General features: G+C 43.7%; 1 protein-coding gene and 1 long non-coding RNA gene across 2 annotated transcripts in view; one reads left to right on the forward strand and one right to left on the reverse strand.

Annotated features, from left to right (window-relative positions):
* The window catches only part of LOC112069560 (protein phosphatase 1 regulatory inhibitor subunit 16B-like), a 55271-nt gene that overhangs the window by 12500 nt on the left and 21144 nt on the right, over positions 1–21627 (reverse strand). The window contains exons 4-5 of the mRNA XM_024136896.1: positions 12878–13002; positions 3685–3760 (exon numbers count right to left, since the gene is read on the reverse strand). Coding sequence (XP_023992664.1) covers positions 3685–3760; positions 12878–13002 — 201 coding nt within the window. The remainder of the gene's footprint in view (positions 1–3684; positions 3761–12877; positions 13003–21627) is intronic.
* Positions 14011–21195, forward strand: LOC112069559 (uncharacterized). Its single transcript, XR_002893757.2, has 3 exons — positions 14011–14099; positions 17890–18065; positions 20258–21195. It is a non-coding gene; the product is annotated as an uncharacterized lncRNA (long non-coding RNA).

The following is a 21627-nucleotide window of genomic DNA, read 5'->3' on the forward strand; positions in this document are numbered from 1 at the left end:
CTTTGTTTCTGGCCATTTTGAGCCTGTAATCGAACCCACAAATGCTGATGTTTCAGATACTCAACTAGTCTAAAGAAGGCCCGTTTTATTGCTTCTTTAATCAGAACAACAGTTTTCAGCTGTGCTAACATAATTGCAAAAGGGTTTTCTTTCTAATGATCAATTAGCCTTTTCAAATTATAAACTTGGATTAGCTAACACAACGTTCCATTGGAACACAGGAGTGATGGTTGCTGATAATGGGCCTCTGTACGCCTATATAGATATTCCATTAAAAATCTGCCTTTTCCAGCTGGAATAGTCATTTACAACATTAACAATGTCTACAGTGTATTTCCAATCAATTTTATGTTATTTGAATGGACAAGAAATGTGCTTTTCTTTCAAAAACAAGTTCATTTCTGAGTGACCCCAAACTTTTGAACAGTAGTGTATGTAGGTAGGTAGGGTTTAGGGTTATGTAGGTAGGTAGGTAGGTAGGGTTTAGGGTTATGTAGGTAGGGTTTAGGGTTATGTAGGTAGGTAGGGTTTAGGGTTATGTAGGTAGGTAGGGTTTAGGGTTATGTAGGTAGGTAGGTAGGTAGGTAGGTAGGGTTATGTAGGTAGGTAGGTAGGGTTATGTAGGTAGGGTTCGGGTTATGTAGGTAGGTAGGGTTTAGGGTTATGTAGGTAGGGTTAGGGTTATGTAGGTAGGGTTAGGGTTATGTAGGTAGGGTTAGGGTTTTGTATGTAGGTAGGTAGGGGTTCGGGTTATGTAGGTATGGGTCAGGGTTATGTAGGTAGGTAGGTGTTAGGGTTATGTAGGTATGTAGGGTTTAGAGTTATGTAAGTAGGGTTATGTAGGTATGTTTAGGGTTATGTAGTTAGGGTTTGGGTTATGTAGGTAGGTGGGTTTATTGTTATGTAGGTAGGGTTATGTAGCTAGTGTTAGAATTATGTAGGTAGGTAGGGTTTAGGGTTATGTAGCTAGTGTTAAAAATTATGTAGGTAGGTAGGGTTTAGGGTTATGTAGAATTTAGTTTAGGGTTAGTAGGTGGTTAGGGTTATGTAGGTAGGGATAGGGTTACTGTAAGGCAGGAAGATGTTACTTGTATGTAGATACGTTTATGTAATTAGGGTTTGGGTTATGTAGTGTTAGGGTTACGTAGGTAGGTGGGTTTATTGTTATGTAGGTAGGGTTAGGGTTATGTAGGTAGGTAGGAAGGGTTAGGGTTATGCAGGTAGGTAAGGTTTAGGGTTATGTAGGTAGGTAGGGTTATGTAGGAAGGTAGGGTTATGTAGGTAGGTAGGGTTATGTAGGTAGGTAGGGTTTAGGGTTATGTAGCTAGGGTTATGTAGGTAGGTTTACGATTATGTAGTTAGGGTTTGGGTTATGTAGGGTTAGGGTTATGTAGGTAGGTAGGGTTATGTAGGATAGGGTTATGTAGGTAGAGATAGGGTTATGTAGGCAGGTAGAGTTATGTATGTAGGTAGGGTTATGTAGATAGGGTTAGGGTTACGTAGGTAAGATTAGGGTTATGTAAGTAGGGTTATGTAGGTATGTTTAGGGTTATGTAATTAGGGTTTGGGTTATGTAGGGTTAGGGTTATGTAGGTAGGAATGGGTTAGGGTTAGGTAGGTAGGTAGGTAGGAAGGGGTTAGGGTTATGTAGATAGGTAGGTAAGGGTTAATGTTATGTAGGTATGTAGGGTTTAGGGTTATGTATGTAGATAGGTAGGGTTTAGGGTTACATACAGTTGAAGTTGGAAGTTTTGGTACATACACCTTTGCCAAATAGATTTAAAAATTCCCTGTCTTGGGTCAGTTAGGATCACCACTTTATTTTAAGTGTCAGAATAATGTCAGAATAATAGTAGAGAGAATTATTTATTTCAGCTTTTATTTCTTTCATCACATTCCCGTGGGTCAGAAGTTTACATACACTCAATTAGTATTTGATAGCATTGCCCTTTAAATTGTTTACCTTGGGTCAAACGTTTCGGGTAGCCTTCCACAAGCTTCCCACAATAAGTTGGGTGCATTTTGGCCCATTCCTCCTGACAGAGCTGGTGTAACTGAGTCAGGTTTGTAGGCCTCCTTGCTCGCACACGCTTTTTCAGTTCTGCCCACAAATTTTCTATAGAATTGAGGTCAGGGCTTTGTGATGGCCACTCCAATACCTTGACTTTGTTGTTCTTAAGCCATTTTGCCATAACTTTGGAAGTATGCTTGGGGTCATTGTCCATTTGGAAGACCCATTTGCGACAAGCTTTAACTTTCCTGACTGATGTCTTGAGATGTTGCTTCAATATATCCACATACTTTTCCTTCCTCATGGTGCAATCTATTTTGTGAGTGCACCCGTCCCTCCTGCAGCAAAGCAACCCCACAACATGATGCTGCCACCCCGTGCTTCACGGTTGGGATGGTGTTCTTCGGCTTGCAAGCCTCCCCTTTTTCCTCCAAACATAACGACAGTCATTATTGCCAAACAGTTCTATTTTTGTTTCATTAGACCAGAGGACATTTCTCCAGAAAGTACGATCTTTGTCCCCATGTGCAGTTGAAAACTGTAGTCTGGCTTTTTTATGGCGGTTTTGAAGCAGTGGCTTCTTCCTTGCTGAGCGGCCTTTCAGGTTATGTCGATATAGGACTCGTTTTACTGTGGATATAGATACTTTTGTACCTGTTTCCTCCAGCATCTTCCCACGGTCCTTTGCTGTTATTCTGGTATTGATTTGCACTTTTCGCACCAAAGTACGTTCATCTCTAGGAGACAAAACGCGTCTCCTTCCTGAGCGATATGACGGCTGCGTGGTCCCATGGTGTTTATACTTGCGTACTATTGTTTGTATAGATGAACGTGGTACCTTCAGGCATTTGGAAATATCTCCCAAGGATGAACCAGACTTGTGCTGGTCTACAATTTTTTTTCTGAGTTCTTGGCTGATTTCTTTTGATTTTCCCATGATGTCAAGCAAAGAGGCACTGAGTTTGTAGGTAGGCCTTGAAATACATCCACAGGTACACCTCCGATTGACTCAAATTATGTCAATTGTGATACAGTGAATTATAAGTGAAATAATCTGCCTGTAAACAATTGTTGGAAAATTACTTGTGTCATGCACAAAGTAGATGTCCTTACCGACTTGCCAAAACTATAGTTTGTTAACCTCTCTGGGATATTCGGGACGCTACCACAACAACAGCCAGTGAAATTGCAGGGCTCCAAATTCAAAACAACAGAAATCCCACAATTAAAATTTCTCAAACATACAAGTATTTTACACCATTTTAAAGATAAACATGTTGTAAATTCAGCCACAGTGTCCGATTTCAAAAAGGCTTTACGACGAAAGCACACCAAACGATTATGTTAGGTCAGCACCTAGTCACAGAAAAACAGCCATTTTTCCAGACAAATTAGGTAGGTGGGTAGGGTTCAGGGTTAGGTAGGTAGGTAGGGTTCAGGGTTAGGTGGGTAGGTAGGGGTTAGGTAGGTAGGTAGGGTTAGGTAGGTTAGGGTTTTGTAGGTAGATTGGTAGGTAGGTAGATGTTAGGTAGGTTTAGGGTTATGTAGGTAGGTAGATAGATAGGTAGGTAGGGTTCAGGGTTAGGTAGGTAAGTAGGGTTAGGTAGGTTTAGGGTTATGTAGGTAGATAGGTAGGGTTAGGTAGGTAGGTTTTATGGTTGGGGCAGACTTACCAATGGGAGTCTCTTCTAGGAAGGTCTTGGCATTGAGACTGGCACCGTGAGAAACCAGCAGCTCTGCTACATGCATCTGGAACCATAGAGACTATCAGTATTTACACGGCTATCCACGATCATCTGCTGGAACTGAGGACTTGGTGGACTGCATATTCTTTAGGTTAGGTTTTACTTAGCCAGTTCTCTCCAGTCTGCTGGTAAGGGCACATCAAGTCAAGCCTAACCTAAAGAATATACAGTCCACCAAGTCCTCAGTCCTTCGAGCTGGATAAAGATGTTAACTCCCCGATCAAGATGGATCGAGTTACCTGTGATGCCTGGACCTGGTCCGATCATACACGACACCAAGCCTCACCTTCTCCTAGTTATAGTAGCACTGCACAGTATGGACAGCTGGGACATGGGCAAAGACAACCTTCAACCTGCTAGCTGACTCCCTGGTAGTCAGGTGCTCCTTTCTCCTAGTGTCCTGCTAGCTGACTCCCTGGTAGTCAGGGCTCCTTTCTCCTATGTCTGCTAGCTGACTCCTGGTAGTCAGGTGCTCCTTTCTCCTAGTGTCCTGCTAGTTGACTCCTGGTAGTCAGGTGCTCCTTTTCTCCTAGTGTCCTGCTAGCTGACTCCCTGGTAGTCAGGTGCTCCTTTCTCCTAGTGTCCTGCTAGCTGAACTCCCTGGTAGTCAGGGTGCTCCTTTCTCCTAGTGCCTGCTAGCTTGACGTCCCTTGGTAGTCAGGTGCTCCTTTCTCCTAGTGTCCTGCTAGCTTGACTCCTAGTAGTCAGGTGCTCCTTTCTCCTAGTGTCCTGCTAGCTGACTCCCTGGTAGTCAGGTGCTCCTTTCTCCTAGTGTCCTGCTAGCTGACTCCCTGGTAGTCAGGTGCTCCTTTCTCCTAGTGTCCTGCTACTGACTCCCTAGTAGTCAGTTGCTCCTTTCTCCTAGTGTCCTGCTAGCTGACTCCCTGGTAGTCAGGTGCTCGCTTTCTCCTAGTTCTTGCTAGCTGACTCCCTGTAGTCAGGTTTGGCTCCTTCTCCTAGTGTCCTGCTAGCTGACTCCCTGGTAGTCAGGTGCTCCTTTCTCCTAGTGTCCTGCTAGCTGACTCCCGGTAGTCAGGTGCTCCTTTCTCCTAGTGTCCTGCTAGCTGACTCCTGGTAGTTAGGTGCTCCTTTCTCCTAGTGTCTGCTAGCTGACTCCTGGTAGTCAGGTGCTCCTTTCTCCTAGTGTCCTGCTAGCTGAACTCCCTGGTAGTCAGGTGCTCCTTTCTCCTAGTGTCCTGCTAGCTGACTCCCTGGTAGTCAGGTGCTCCTTTCTCCTAGTGTCCTGCTAGCTGACTCCTGGTAGTCAGGTGCTCCTTTCTCCTATGTCCTGCTAGCTGACTCCTGGTAGTCAGGTGCTCCTTTCTCCTAGTGTCCTGCTAGCTGACTCCCTGGTAGTCAGGTGCTCCTTTCTCCTAGTGTCCTGCTAGCTGACTCCTGGTAGTCAGGTGCTCCTTTCTCCTAGTGTCCTGCTAGCTGACTCCTGGTAGTCAGGTGCTCCTTTCTCCTAGTGTCCTGCTAGCTGACTCCCTGGTAGTCAGGTGCTCCTTTCTCCTAGTGTCCTGCTAGCTGACTCCCTGGTAGTCAGGTGCTCCTTTCTCCTAGTGTCTGCTAGCTGACTCCTGTAGTCAGGTGCTCCTTTCCCTAGTGTCCTGCTAGTTGACTCCCTGGTAGTCAGGTGCTCTTTCTCCTAGTGTCTGCTAGCTGACTCCCTGGTAGTCAGGTGCTCCTTTCTCCATTAGTGTCCTGCTGGTGACTCCCTAGTGTCAGGGGTGCTCTTTCTCCTAGTGTCCTGCTAGTTGACTCCCTAGTAGTCAGTGCGCCTTTCTCCTAGTGTCCTGCTAGCTGACTCCCGGTAGTCAGGCTGCTCTTCCTTCTCCTACGTTGCCTGCTAGCTGAACTCCTGGTAGTATGGTTGCTCTTTCTCCTAGCTTGTCTGCTAGCTGACTCCTGGATGTCAGGTGTCTTCTTCCTCCTAGTAGTCCTCTAGTTGACTCCCTAGTAGTCAGGTGCTCCTTTCTCCTAGTGTCCTGCTGAGCTGACTCCTAGTTTGTTTGCGACTGTTAGATACCGTCGTAGCAGCGTTCCATCTATTGCGACATATCCCACCGTCATCCCAGGTATCCCAGGAGGAATCATCTTGTCACCATTGTATACTGCATAATGGTTTACATACAAGTGAAATTAGATGACTCGAAATGATCTTCTATATGTGTCATATCACGTAATTGTACAGTATTGCGTAGTCGAGTCTCCGCCTATCAATCTTGAGCAACCACAGGTCTCTGTTGTCTCTCTGTATATCAAAGAAAATCAAACCTCAGCTAATCTGTCCTGCGAACTTCTGCGTCTGTGCTGATCTGTCCTGTCTGTCTGTCTATCTGTTGTTGTCTGTCGTCTGCTGTCTGTCTGTCTGTCTGTCTGTCTGTCTGTCTGTCTGTCTTCTGTCTGCTCTGTCTCATCTACAGCTGCCAATCCAAGCCTTAAAAGTGTCGTAACCCATACACGACATAGGAACTGTGTGCATGTTCACGTTGGCGATCGTACTGTCAATCTTCAGCGTCATTATAACCAGACCTAGAGTCCTCTGTCAACGTTTACCACAGGGAAATATGAACGGATAGTGAACACTAAGTAAACCTAATCCTAAAGAATAATACAGTTCCACCAAGTCCTCATTACAATGTGTAGACGAGTGGGTGTGTGTTTTATTTGATATGCATCATGATAGGGTAGCCACATAATGGCCAGCGATTATCTGTCCGGTCTTGAAGGGAGGGTATTGCCGGGGTATTGGCCCGTCCATTGTAAAATTAATTAATATTGTTCATAACAGATTTAGGTTCTATGCTTTACTACATACAATGGTTAAATAATAAGAAGTATGAATACTCGTATGTTTGTTCCCAATGTTATGTTGGCCTTAGTGTTTGTGAACGGCTAATATGTTTTTGTTGTGGGATCGCTTGGGAATTGGAAGTCACGAGCATTGAGTGTGCTGGTCGGGGTGTCGTGTGAGTGTGGTTATACTTATGCATGCTTCAGTGTTGATGTGTGTGTGTCTTTACGACTTCGCGTTTCCTCTCCTTGTTGTGTGTATTTTACTTTCACCTGACCTCCTTAGCATGAGCTACAGAGGAGTGGCTGCCATTGTCGTCAGTGATCTTTCAGGTGTGTGTGTGTGTGGTGTGCGGTCGCGTGCGTGCTAGAGTATGTCTGGATGGTGTGGTGTGTGTGTGTGTGCTGTGTGTTGTGATGGTGTGGTGTGTGTGATGGTGTGTGTGTGAGGAGTGTGGTGATGGTGTGGTGTTGTGTAGTGTGTGGTGGATGTGTGTGTGATGTAGTGTGTTGATGTGGTTGTGTGTGTCTCACCTGAACCCCGCAGCGCAGCGGTGAAAGAGGGAGGGCTGTCCTATCGACGTACAGCTTTGTCTCTCTAGGATCATTCTGGCTCCCACCTCTCTCACATGCGCAATGCAGGCGCTGGACCTATACCATTGGCTGCTGCATTATGTTGGAGGCTAGCCATGAGGGACAGGAGAGAGACACATGGAATCTGATATGACTGCATGAGGTTATTTCCATCTCACCCATACCCGAGAGTCCAGTTACCGACTGCTAGTTTCTCTTCTTCTTCCTGTGAATTTTCACTCTCATTGTAACTACACCTTGGTATTCCACGAGGTAAAATCAGATCCCTGATTGATGGGGAAGAGGTACAGAGGGGAGGGTAGGGGTTTGGGGCAGGTGGACAGGTCTTCTTCAGGTTTCAGATTTGAATGTTGATTTAGGTATATTGGTGGGTTGGCTACTTTAACAAAAATCGTTTATTGCACAGATGTCCTACCTTGTCTATATTATAGTATATTATCATTATATGCTTCTTGGAATCCTTCTGTGTCATTACCATGTCCTTCGTATCCTCAGAACTTACAGACTAGGCTGCGATCAGGGACCACTGGTATAGCAGAGGAAAGCTGAACTCTGATACTTCAAAATGTTATGTTGATTTCGGTGATATGCTTCTCGGTTTACGTCTCTGGGCCACTAAATTGAGAAATATTAACCTTGAGTGGAATGATCTAGTGTTTTCAGGGCACAAGAAAAAAGGAATCTGAATGAGTCACATGCTAATCTCATGAAATCTACACTTAAATAAATGAGATTACATGTAAGAATTACATATGTTGTAAACTTTATTATTACCAAATGTCTAATTCTAGGAGTAACTAGGATATGCGCTGGACTGAGTCTGCCTTTGTTAAAGTGACCATGGTTAGTGAGGATTTGTGAGATTCCCAGACTGTGAGTGAAAGGTGAGTCGCCAATAGAATGGTTCATCCTTCTCCCTTTGCCTCCTCCCTTTGCTTCCCTGCTCCCTGGCTCCTCTTGGCCTCCCTAGGCCTCCCTAGGTTGCCTCTCCTTGCTAACTTATGGAACTTCTGCTGTTTGGGCTCGTACAGTCACGTCACTTATGGAGTGTTCTCAGAGTTTTTAGACATCTTCAATCAGCGCTCTCTTGTGTGTTATCTCATATCTCTCTCTTCATTCTGTGGTGTGTGTGTGCTTTGTCATTCGTGGGGTTGTGTCTTTGGTCAGTCATTGGATTCTTGTGTTTATCTGTGTGGTGTGTGTGGCTGTGTGTGTGTGTGCTGTGTCTCTTCTACCTACGGAGTGCTGGTTGTGTGTGTGTGATCGGTAATCGAAGTTGCTAGTCTCTGTCTCATGTGTTGCTTTGTGTGTAGTTGTGTGTGTGTGTTCATTCTTGTGCAGTGTGTTGGTGTGTCCTCTGCTGATCTTGTGTGTGTGTGTGTGGAGGGTGTGTGTGGTCTCTCGGAGTGCTGCTGTGTCGTGTGATTGATGTTTGTGTGGTGCTGTCTCTCTGTTGTGTCGTGTGTGTTGTTGTGTGCTCTCTTGTCTGTGTGTTCGTGTGTGTGAGGGGTGTGAGTGTGTCTCTCCTGTTGTGTTCGTGTGAGTGATGTGAGATCGTGTCGTGTGTATCTTCTCTAAGGCAATGTGTGTGGTGGTGTGTGTGTGATGATCTGCTGATTGTTGTGTGTGTGAGGGTTCTTCGATTGGCCTGTGTCCCTGTTGTGTGTGTGTGTGTGTCTCTCTCTTCTCTTGTCTTGTCTGTCTGGTCTGTCTGCTACTTCTGTCTTCTTTGTAGTCTGTTGTCTGTCTGTCTTGTCTGTCTGTCTCGTCTGTCTAGCTCGCTGTCTGTCTGTCTGTCGCTTGTCTGTCATTGTCTGTTGTGTTGTGTGTGTGGTGTGGTGTGCGTGTGTGTGGGTGTTTTGTGTGTGGTGTGTGTGTGTGTGTGTGTTGTGTGTACTCTTCTTGTCTTGTGGGTGTCTCTCTCTCTTTCCTCGTCTGTGTGATGTGCTTGATCTCTCTCTCTTCCCTCTGTCTGTTGGTGTGTGTGTGTGTGTCTCTTCTTCTCTGTCTGTGGTGTGTGGTGTGTGTGTTGTCTCTCTTCTCCAGTTTTCTTCTCGTCGTGTGTGTGTCGTGTTGTGTCTGTCCTCTTTCTCAGTCTGTGTGTGTTTGTGTGTGTGTCTGTCTCTGTCTTCTCAAGTCTGGGGTTGTGTGTGTCTTGTTCACCGTCTGGTTGTGTGTTGTCTGTCTCTCTTTCTCGTCTTGTGGTGTGGTGTGGTGTGTCTGTCTCTCTTTCTCAGTCGTGTGTGTGTGTGTGTTGTGTGTTGTGTCTGTTCTCTTTCTCTGTACTGTGTGTGTGTGTGTGTCTGTTCTGCTTTCTGTCTGTCTTCTTTCTTCTGTGTTTTCTTTCTGTCTGTGTCTTTCTTCTGTCTGTGGTCTTTTCTTTTCTGTCTGTGTCTTTCTTTCTGTCTGTGTCTGTTTGTCTGTGTCTGTTTGTCTGTGTCTGTTTGTCTGTGTCTTGTTGTGTCTTGCTGTCTGTTTGTCTGAATGTCTGCTTTGTCGGTGTGTGTCGTTTGTCTGCTGTCTGTTTTGTCTGTTTTCTGTGCTCTGCTGTTCTGGTGTCTGTCTGTCTGTGTCTGTTTGTCTGTCTGTGTCTGTTTGTCTGTGTCTGTCTGTCTGTGTCTGTTTGTCTGTCTGTGTCTGTTTGTCTGTCTGTGTCTGTTTGTCTGTCTGTGTCTGTTTGTCTGTGTCTGTCTGTCTCTCTCTGTCCGTCCGCGTCTGTCCGTCCGTGTCTGTCCGTCCGCGTGTGTCCGTCCGCGTGTGTCTGTCCGTGTCTGTCTGTGTGCGAGGGTGACCTTTCCCAGTAAACTAGATGCATTAATACTAGTCCACGTTGTGTGGTCATTGATTGGTTATATGACCTTTGATCCAAAAACCATTATTCAACCATTATTTATTTTCAGATCACATGAACTACTTGACATTCCTTTCAGCTCCTACTGGAACAAAGAGCAGGTCACATAATGCTGCATCATAATGAATCTAAACTGTATTGGAAGACTAACACATCTTACATAACATATTCTGCCCAAATGGCCCCCTTTATAGTGCACTATATAGAAAATAGGGTGCCGTTTGGGACGGGCCCATAATACCAGTTGAATGTCCCTCTCTGCCAAAGGTCTAGATTCTCTCTGTGTTGCTCTACTTTCACTGTTAGCATCATACGGCAAACACAGATTAACAGAGTCATGAAGCTGGATGACAATCTTCTTCAATCACGGCATTTGGGAGTAAATCTTGAAGCTTACTAAAGTTATTTTGGGGTAGTATCATGTAATGTACCTTTCCCATTTTGATCCAATTGCGTTTTGTATTAGATTGTGACAAATCCTTGCGAGCAATTTATGATATCTTAAGCCCCAATCTTGAGATGGAAATGCATCACACAGAAGTGGTGGAGCCTCCTATGCCTTGTTGCTGTCTGGATGGTGCCTGTTCTACAACTGTACCACAGCCTGTATCTGTGTGGGCTCTCTAGTGTACATAGGATATGATTTGTCGTTGTCCAAGACAAAGGGACAATAAAGTTGTGTGTTGCTACTCTGGGGGCTATGTCCCTCTCACCAGAGTAACTCCTTGTGAGTCGTGGTGGTTGATGTCCTCTCCCTCCTTGTGTCCGTCTCCCTATAGGTTGTATGTATAGACTCAATAATCTATAGTTTGTAGGTATATTATAAATGATAAACCTTGTAGTTCGAGCCCTGAATGCTGATTGGCTGACAGCCGTGGTATATCAAACCGCATACTATGGGTATGACAAAACATTTATTTTTACTGGTCTAATTACGTTGGTAGCCAGTTTATAATAGCAATAAGGCACCTCGGGGGTTTGTAGTATATTGCCAATATACCACGGCTAAGGGCTGTGTACAGGCTGTGTACACTCAGCATTGCGTCGTCCCTAAGAACAGCCCTTAGCCGTGGTATACAGTGTATTCGGAAAGTATTCAGACCCTTTGACTTATTCAACATTTTGTTACATTACAGCCTTATTTTGGATTAAATTGTGTTTTTTTCCCTAATCAATCTACACACAATACTCCATAATGACAAAGCAAAAACAGGTTTTTAGACATTTTTGCAAATGTATAAAAAATCAACTTAAATATCACATTTACATAAGTATTCAGACTCTTTACTCGATACTTTGTTGAAGTACCTTTGGCAGCGATTACAGCCTCAAGTCTTCTTCGGTATGACGCTACAATCTTGGCACACCTGTATTTGGGGAGTTTCTCCCATTCTTCTCTTCAGATTCTCTCAAGCTCTGTCAGGTTGGATGTGGAGCGTCGCTGCACAGCTATTTTTAGGTATCTCTAGAGATGTTCGATCGGGTTCAAGTCTGGGCTCTGGCTGGGCCACTCAAGGACATTCAGAGACTTGTCCCCAAGACACTCCTGCGATGTCTTGGCTGTGTGCTTAGGGTCGTTGTCCTGTTGGAAGGTGAACCTTCGCCCCAGTCTGAGGTCCTGAGCGCTCTGGAGCAGGTTTTCATCAAGGATCTCTATGTACTTTGCTCCGTTCATCTTTCCCTTGACACTGACTAGTCTCCAAGTCTCTGCCGCTGAAAAACATCCCCACAGCATGATGCTGCCACCACCATGCTTCACCGTAGGGATGGTGCCAGGTTTCCTCCAGACGTTGACGCTTGGCATTCAGGCCAAAGAGAGTCAATCTTGGTTTCATGCAGACCCAGAGAATATTGTTTGAAGTGCCCCTTTTGGCAAACTCCAAGCGTGGCGTCATTGCCTTTTACTGAGGAGGGCTTTTACTGTGCTCTTTCTTTTCTGTTGTGTCTTTCTTCTGTCTGTGTCTTTCTTTCTGTCTGGTCGTCTGTCTGTGTCTGTTTGTCTGTCTGTTTGTCTGATCTGTTTGTCATGGCCACTCTACATTAAGGCCTGATGGTGGAGTGGCTGCAGAAATGGATTCGGTTGCTTGTGTCCGTTCTGGAAGGTTCTTCCCATCTCCACAGAAAGGAAACTCTAGAGAGCCTCTGTCAGAGGACCATCGGGGTTCTTGGTTTCACCTCCCGGACCACAGGAGGCCCCCCTGCTTCCTCCGATTGACTCAGTTTGACCGGAGCCAGAGCCCCCTTTCTTTCCTCTTTTTTTTTTCTAGGAAGAGGCTTGGTGGTTTCAAACTTCTTCCATTTAAGAATGATGGAGGCCACTGTGTTCTTCGGGGCCTTCAATGCTGCAGACATGTTTTGGTACCCTTCCTCAGATCTGTGTCTCGACACAATCCTGTCTCAGAGCTCTACGGACAATTCCTTCGACCTCAGGGCTTGGTTTTTGCTCTGACATGCACTGTCAACTGTGGGACCTTATATAGACAGGTGTGTGCCTTTCCAAATCATGTCTAATCAATTGAATTTACCACAGGTGGACTCCAATCAAGATGTAGAAACATCTAAAGGATGATCAATGGAAACAGGATGCACCTGAGACTCAATTTTGAGTCTCATAGCAAAGGGTCTGAATACTTATGTAAATAAGGTATTTCTGTTTTTTATTTTTAATACATTTGCAAACATTTCTAAAACCCTATGTCATTATGGGGGATTGTGTGTAGATTGATGAGGGAAAACATTTATTTAATCAATTTTATAATAAGGCTGTAACATAACAAAATGTGGAAAACGTGAAGGGGTCTGAATACTTTCCGAATGCACTGTATTGGCAATATACCACACCAATTCTGGCCTTATTGCTTAACTATATTATAAACTCACCAGAGTAGCTCCCTGTGAATCATGGTGGTTGACGTCCTCTCCCTCCGTCAGCAGCTTCTGGATATCTCCCATCATCCTCCTCTCTACAGACGCCCGGGTCTCATTGATCATCTCCTGAGTGATGCCTGTCAATCAAACATACAGGAAGTGATTTCGGTCAGTTAGGCAGGCAAACAGAGACAGACACTCAGTGAGTCAGTCAGCCAGCCACACTGAGACAGACCGATACCCTGTTCAGACTATCTTGTCAACATAAACCGCACTGTCCTCGCCCTTTGTCGGTTTTTCATTCATTTCACCCTTTCCAGCATGGTTCCAGCAACTATGGTGGCTGCGTAACCAGGACAGTATATAAATATGCATGAATATTGTGTACTCTTTATCTCCTCTGGCTTATAGAAAAGTCAAGACAATTAAAGGATGAGTAAGTTATTTCAAAAGCTAGCAGATTCATTACTTAGAAACAGCTGCAAATTCCAATAAAACTACATCACGTTTTGAAGTTCACTTTACTCTCTTTGTCTAACAACACTATCATGACGCTAGCAAAGACGTTTTGTGGTTCAGAGTGCAGTATTTATTTAGTTTCATAGCACAAACGTTTGCGAGCAAGTTTCTCACACTGGCTTTAGACGGGGCCTACCAGGGCAAGTCCAGGGGGGTTGCCTAGCAACATGTGCCTCTGAGGGAGGTGTTTTATTCAGGGTAAACTTTGAACATTGAGATATTAAAGACATGATAGATCAGACGCATAGTATATAAAGGAGTGAGATCTGTAGAAAGACAGAGTGGGCTGTGGAATGTTCTGGGTGGACGGGAGAGAGTCACGGGAATGCGATAGGTGATACGAGAGGACATCTGTGGATTAGGTGAAGGAGGGGTTGAGGTCAGGAGGTCAGGTCAGATCCCCCGAAGGGAGAAATAGTGGTTTATTATCCTATTACCCTCTTCCTGTAGAACCAGAATATATAAGGACTGTAGAGAAGGAGGAGTGTCTAAAGTGGAGTATATATACACTTGTGATGATGGGAACATGTCTTTGTCTGAATTACAGCTGTAACGACCCTTTGGGAAGAACTTGGTTAAGCTTCTCTAGTATCCGTGAGTTATTTACGTGAGTTAACATTAGAACCTAAAAGATGGCGGCGTCGGCAGGGTTCACCACGATATGGAGTCAAACCAAAGAGTCCAGATCAGTAGAGCAGAGCTGGCAACAACCAAGGTAGGCTAGTTCCTATACCTGTTTCCACTCATTTTGACATCTTGAGGAGATGAGAATCGTAGGCTGAACAAATTATGGGATACGGACCTGGAGAGCCTGAGGTTAATTCGGGAAGGCCCATTGTGTAACGACCGGTCATAACGTTATGGTAGATGGTAAGTCCCGGAAGGTAAACTCGTACAGGCTGGTACCTGCAGGGTAAGTCCTAGGGGGTAAATGCCTAGTGGGTTGGTTCCTGCTAGTACTGTACAGTAAATGGTAAATCCCTAGTAGGTTGGTTCCTGCTAGTACTGTAAAGTAAATGGTAATCCTAGTAGGTTGGTTCCTGCTCCGTCCTGTAAGGTAATGGTAAATCTCTAGTGGAGTGGTTCCTGCTAGTACTGTACAAAGTAAATGGTAAATCCCTAGTGAGGTTGGTTTGCTAGTACTAGTAAAGTAATGGTAAATCTCTAGTAGAGTGGTTCCTGCTAGTTACTAAAAGTAAATGGTAAATCTCTAGTAGGTTGGTTCCTGCTAGTACTGTAAAGTAAATGGTAAATCCCTAGTGGGTGGTTCCTGCTAGTACTATAAAGTAAATGGTAAATCTCTAGTAGGTGGTTCCTGGCTAGTACTATAAGTAAATGGTAATCTAGTGGGTTGGTTCCTGCTAGTACTGTAAAGTAAATGTAATCCTCAGTGGGTTGGTTCCTGCTAGTACTATAAAGTAAATGGTAAATCCTAGTGGGTTGGTTCCTGCTAGTACTATAAAGTAAATGGTAAATCCTAGTGGGTTGGTTCTGCTGCTAGTACTGTAAAGTAAATGGTAAATCCCTAGTGGGTTGGTTCCTGCTAGTACTTAAAGTAATGGTAAATCCCTAGTGGGTTGGTTCCTGCTAGACTATAAAGTAAATGGTAAATCCTAGTGGGTTGGTTCCTGCTAGTACTATAAAGTAAAAATGGTAAATCCCTAGTGGGTGGTTTCCTGCTAGTACTCGTAAAGTAATGGTAAATCCCTAGTGGGTTGGTTTCCTGCTAGTATATAAAGTAAATGGTAAATCCCTAGTGGGTTGGTTCCTGCTAGTACTGTAAGTAAATGGTAAATCCCTAGTGGGTTGGTTCCTGCTAGTACTGTAAAGTAAATGGTAAATCCCTAGTGGGTTGGTTCCTGCTAGTACTTAAAGTAAATGGTAAATCCCTAGTGGGTTGGTTCCTGCTAGTACATGTAAAGTAAATGGTAAATCCCTAGTGGGTTGGTTCCTGCTAGTACTATAAAGTAAATGGTAAATCCCTAGTGGGTTGGTTCTGCTAGTACTGTAAAGTAAATGGTAAATCCTAGTGGGTTGGTTCCTGCTAGTACTGTAAGTAAATGGTAAATCCCTAGAGTGGGTTGGTTCTGCTAGTACTATAAGTAAATGGTAAATCCTAGTGGGTTGGTTCCTGCTAGTACTGTAAAGTAAATGGTAAATCCTAGTGGGTTGGTTCCTGCTAGTACTATAAGTAAATGGTAAATCCCTAGTGGGTTGGTTCCTGCTAGTACTGTAAAGTAATGGTAAATCCCTAGTAGGTTGGTTCCTGCAAGTACTGTAAAGTAAATGGTAAATCCCTAGTGGGTTGGTTCCTGCTAGTACTGTAAAGTAAATGGTAAATCCCTAGTAGGTTGGTTCCTGCTAGTACTGTAAAGTAAATGGTAAATCCCTAGTATGTTGGTTCCTGCTAGTACTATAAAGTAAATGGTAAATCCCTAGTATGTTGGTTCTGCTAGTACTGTAAAGTAAATGGTAAATCCCTAGTATGTTGGTTCCTGCTAGTACTGTAAAGTAAATGGTAAATCCCTAGTATGTTGGTTCCTGCTAGTACTGTAAAGTAAATGGTAAATCCTAGTGTGGTTGGTTCTGCTAGTACTGTAAAGTAAATGTAAATCCCTAGTGGTTGGTTCCTGCTAGTACTGTAAAGTAATGGTAAATCCTAGTGGGTTGGTTCCTGCTAGTACTGTACAGTAAATGGTAAATCTCTACGTAGAGTGGTTCTGCTATGTATATAAAGTAAATGGTAAATCCCTAGTAGGGTTGGTTCCTGCTAGTACTGTAAAGTAAATGGTAAATCCTAGGTAGAGTTGGTTCCTGCTAGTACTATAAAGTAAATGGTAAATCCCTAGTGGGTTGGTTCCTGCTAGTACTATAAAGTAAAGGGTGAGTCCCGGAAGGTAAACTCGAGCAGGCTAGTACCTGTAGGGTAAATCCTAGGGGGTAAATTCTGGGTGGGGTTGGTTCCCTGCTAAACCTGTAACGAGAGGGTAGAAGCCCAGTCGCAGTGGCTGTGAGAGTGCAGGGTGTGTGTGTGAAAGGGAGGTTAGTTTTGTGCCCTGTTAGGGTGGTGAACCATGGCAGATTATGTGGAAATAGGAAGACAAGTGTCGTGTCTTTGGCATCATTAAACTGAAGATGAATCTTTATCAAAAATTCTCTGTAATTATTATTACGTGATTAAACTACTTAATCATGTAAATGTAATTAACTAGGAAGTCGGGGCACCAAGGAAAATATTCAGATTACACAGATTATAATTTTCCTAATATAACTTTCAGATATTTTAATATCTGATCACTTAGTCTTCTGATTAATGAATTATTCTTTACCTCACGTTAGTCTCATTCCAAACGTCGTAAATTGTTGGTTATCTGCACGAACCCATTCTTCACTATGAGTCATCCATACATCAATTGTCTTAAAATAATTTATTTACTAACTAAGTACTGACAGAAATGCATAACACAAACAAACAAAGTAGATATGGTTACAAAGAAATGATAGGAGAATGTGCCCTAGTGGGCTAAACTGGCATGGCGGCTTGTTAGACAGAGGGACTGATAAGGGCGCGAAAGATAAGAGACACTACAAAGTTGATAATTATAACAATTGAAATGCTAATCCTTTGCACATGAACGCTCACTCATTCGTGAATAATTGCAATCAATATATATATTTACGCTCAGTGTGTCGTCGGGATCTCTGTTGAAAAGTTAGTTTCTGTTGGAGAGTTTCCGTCCTCTCTCTCTCTCTCTCTCTCTCTGTCGTGGTTAGAATGGATAGTTCAGAGTGACATTCATTCATGTCGTTATGGATAGGTGTTTCGGTGGTTGTCGGTCTTCGCGCTCAATGATACCGAATTCCTAGCTGCAGACTAGTAATTAATATCAAAGACTTGTTCTTATTCTGTCGGTATCGATAGTCTAAGAGTTTAACCACGTGGAATGGTTAAAAGATTCAGCAATCTACTCAAACCTTATTTCCCCATTCAAATTAGTTTATTTTTTATTTAACATGTTGTTTTTGAATCACGTGTTCGACGGGGTAAATTACCAGTTCCCTGAGGTCCTGGTCGTTGGGTAAATATACAGAGGTACTGTGTTCAGGCTGCATATAGAAAAGGAAAATATATGTTAATAAGGGATGACAGTTACTTCAAATGGACTGTGATATACATATTGCTGATTACATTTTGTGTTTTTGTTTCGATACAAATTTCACCAGATTGGGATCCTGGAGTGGGGAATTCTGCGAGGGGTTAGGGTGCTAACTTCATGATCTGGTAACTCTTTCGAGAGGTCGCCAGTAGAATAAGAGAGTATGGACTAATTAAAAAAATGGTTTTAGCAGTAACAGTATGTTATGTTTTTTGACATTTGTCGTAGAGATAATGTTATTAAGACAAGGTTAATGTAATAATTTGTCATATAGTCAATGCTTGTCTGGATTTACTGAAACAGAAATGAAATGAACTAAACTGTTGTTATGATCTGTGTTTTTTTGAGGTTATCATGGACCACAAACAGTGTGTGTGAACCTCAAAACCCTCCCTAACCGGCTGAAGAAAGAACCACGAAGGCCGTGCAATGTGACAGTGATTTCTATCACTTCTATCTGAGTCTGAGCCATAAAACCGGGGCGGTAGTGCTGAGAGCGCGAGTGGAGTGAGAGAACGGCTCAGGTGAGAGACTCGTGTACGTGGGAGAAACGGAGGCATCTACTTGGATATTAAAAATCGGGACATTATCAAGGGCCATGAAATGTGACAGGCAAAAGTTACATGTGCCGTTGGGAAGATGAACTGTAAACGATATCTTAAGAAGAAACACTAGAATAATAAGTGCCAGGTGAAGGACAGGGGGGTGGTGGGAGGGGGGTCTACACACTGAGAACTATTTAGACTAAGGAAGCATTGAGGATACTGATCTTTCATTACCAGGCCACTTGTGACAGGACAACAGTGACAAAGAGGGGCTGTAAATGAGAAGAGTTATTACCGGCAATAAAAGATAGTTTATAAATGTACGTTCTAACAGGGATGATGTGTGCTAAATTGAGAAGCTGGAATTAGAGTCCTAGACTCATATTAAGCACTAAGGACTGTCATTCTAAAATTGGGTTGGATCATTTCTAAAATGTTTTAGTTATGATTTGGATACAGCGAGAGAGAATTGCTACAGAACGGTGAGGGGTGGGGGCGCTGTTAAAATGTATTTGGCCGAGAGAGTCTCCAGAAACCTTATCTCTAAGTGTCATCCTAAAGGGAGGTGGTTTGTTAGGGAATCACTGGATGATAGCTTGGGATGACCATGAACGTTTTTGTACTCAGAATTGTAATGTTAAATGGCATCAATGGGTGGTGCTAAGTTATTAAACATGTACTTTTTTTTCTCTTTACTTTTCAAGTCAATATATTTTTTAGGTTTCGTGGAACAATAAGAGTGATCATTGTTCCAGAGGGACTGATATGTTGACTAATTGATTTGAGAATGTTTTGAGTATGTTTATAACTGTAGGAATGCATTAGGAGTAGTGACTAGTGTGTTATGGTTTAGATGTAATGATAGAGGAGTATCATTCCCAGAGACTGTATATTGTTACAGGAGATAACTCATAGGAGAGGGAGGACAGCTAACTGTACACAATATGGGGATTTAATTGAACATTATACATACCCAGATCATGGTGAGAGTAGAGGAGATAGTGGTGGCATTTCAGACACTATGGTAAACTTTCAGGACACCTGTGACTCGGTTGGATATTTTTCCCAAATCTTTCATCTTTTTCCCAATGTCTAACAGCAGGTGAACATTTGACAGATTACATGCAAGAGTTATTCTCACGGCAGTCGCCGTAGGGACAGTAACAGAAGGAGCTGTAGGGACAGTAACTGAAGTCGCCGTAGGGACAGTAATTGAAGTCGCCGTAGGGACAGTAACTGAAGTCGCCGTAGGGACAGTAATTGAAGTCGCCGTAGGGACAGTAACTGAAGTCGCCGTAGGGACAGTAATTGAAGTCGCCGTAGGGACAGTAACTGAAGTCGCCGTAGGGACAGTAACTGAAGTCGCCGTAGGGACAGTAACTGAAGTCGCCGCCTGAGGACAGTAACTGAAGTCGCCGTAGGGATAGTAACTGAAGTCGCCGTAGGGACAGTAACTGAAGGAGCAGTAGGGACAGTAAACTGAAGTCGCCGTAGGATAGTAACTGAAGTCGCCGTAGGGACAGTAACTGAAGGAGCTGTAGGGACAGTAACTGAAGGAGCTGTAGGGACAGTACCTGAAGGAGCTGTAGGGACAGTAACTGAAGGAGCTGTAGGGACAGTAACTGAAGGAGCTGTAGGGACAGTAACAGAAGGAGCCGTAGGACAGTAACTGAAGGAGCTGTAGGGACAGTAACTGAAGGAGCAGTAGGGACAGTAACTGAAGGAGCAGTAGGGACAGTAACTGAAGGAGCTGTAGGGACAGTAACTGAAGGAGCGTAGGGACAGTAACTGAAGGAGCTGTAAGGACAGTAACTGAAGGAGCTGTAGGGACAGTAACTGAAGGAGCCGTAGGGACAGTAACTGAAGGAGCAGTAACTAGTAGCGTAGGATGCTATATTGATAGCATGGAACTGGACTACTACACACATGAGGGGTATTGTGAGACTATAGTCACGGGCCATGTTTGAAGTAGCAGCGGTTAATATAGTAGCATTGTAGGGATATCAGTTTATGAGGACTCATGTCACATGGATTGGTAGCTGGTAACTGGGAGACCGATGGAAGTACAGGGGAGGCTGTTATTTAAATGTCACAAATTAGTGATCTTGCCATAACAGGAGAGTCTAGCTTGTCAGGAAATGACCCATGTGTTGCAATGTTTATATCCTCAGGTGAAAGCAGAGATAATCGAGGGCCCGGGCTGAAATCTGGAGATTGAATGTACATCAAGATACACCAGGCGGGGGTGTTGGGACAGCGTTGGTTTGGTCCACACACACTACTCCTTACAGCACCTGCAGCGGTAAAGATCGTCATGTCTCTCCTCAGTGGGTGCATAGTTCTCACGTGAAGTGAGGTCCAGCTGCATAATGGGTGAGCTTGAAGACACCATGACAGAGAAAGCGGAGCGAAAGAGAGAGAGACTAGATTCCATTGTAAGACATGCAGATGGGTTGGGTCTGGAAGCTACTTTAAACATGATAGTAGAGTTGGGTGAGCTGCTTTACTGGTTAATGCATCATATGAAAGAGGATAGATGTTGTGGTAATTGTTCTCTAAACAACATGCTGAAAGCATTGATGTGAAAGCATATACAGTGCTGAGTTATGTAGGGGTGTGGCATGTGGCAATGGGATGTAGGGGTGTGGCAATGGAGGAGAAGGGGAACAAGGGGAACAAGGAGAAGGGGAACAAAGTGAAAATTGACATGACTTGGGAACACCTCTTGGAACCTGGGGCCGAAAGGGGAAGACTGGGTGAAAGCATGAGGAAGCTTTTTAGGGCTTTGATTTTTGTGGAACCCAGCAGAAAGTGTCCTGGAGGCATAGAGTCAGGGGAAGAGAGAGTGGGAATTGTCATGGTCTCAGACTGTGGTTTTCATGCATATATAATTATGCATAGCTTTTCACATTGTTAATACTGTTATGTTTTGTGTGACTTTTTGTTAATTTCCAAATCTTATGTTATCACTCTCTCAGGAACCAGAAGGAGAAAGTGGAGAAACAAAAAGCGTTCCATCTGACATGGAACAAGACAGCAGATACAGCTGGAATGGCATTTTGTTGTGTGATGAAAGATGGAAATAAAATTGTGTATGGTGTGATCATAGGACAGTGGTCATAAGTCTCTGAGTTTGTAAACCTCACAGGGAATGTCTGTTATCATTGCTTGTTCATTTATAATCATATATTTTTATTTTTATTTTTTTATCATGTTTTATTATCATTGTTTGTCCATTTAGAAGTAATTTCCAAGTGTATATAAATTGAACATTAGGACGCTATTGTTCCAGAGGAGGGACTGTTGTATTCTGGGTAAACTTTGAACATTGAGATATTAAAGACATGATAGATCAGACAGATAGTATATAAAGGAGTGAGATCTGTAGAAAGACAGAGTGGGCTGTGGAATGTTCTGGGTGGACGGGAGAGAGTCACGGGAATGCGATAGGTGATACGAGAGGACATCTGTGGATTAGGTGAAGGAGGGGTTGAGGTCAGGAGGTCAGGTCAGATCCCCTGAAGGGAGAAATAGTGGTTTA

This window comes from Salvelinus sp. IW2-2015, unplaced genomic scaffold, assembly GCF_002910315.2.
Source record: "Salvelinus sp. IW2-2015 unplaced genomic scaffold, ASM291031v2 Un_scaffold1047, whole genome shotgun sequence".
NCBI classification, from domain to species: domain Eukaryota; kingdom Metazoa; phylum Chordata; class Actinopteri; order Salmoniformes; family Salmonidae; genus Salvelinus; species Salvelinus sp. IW2-2015.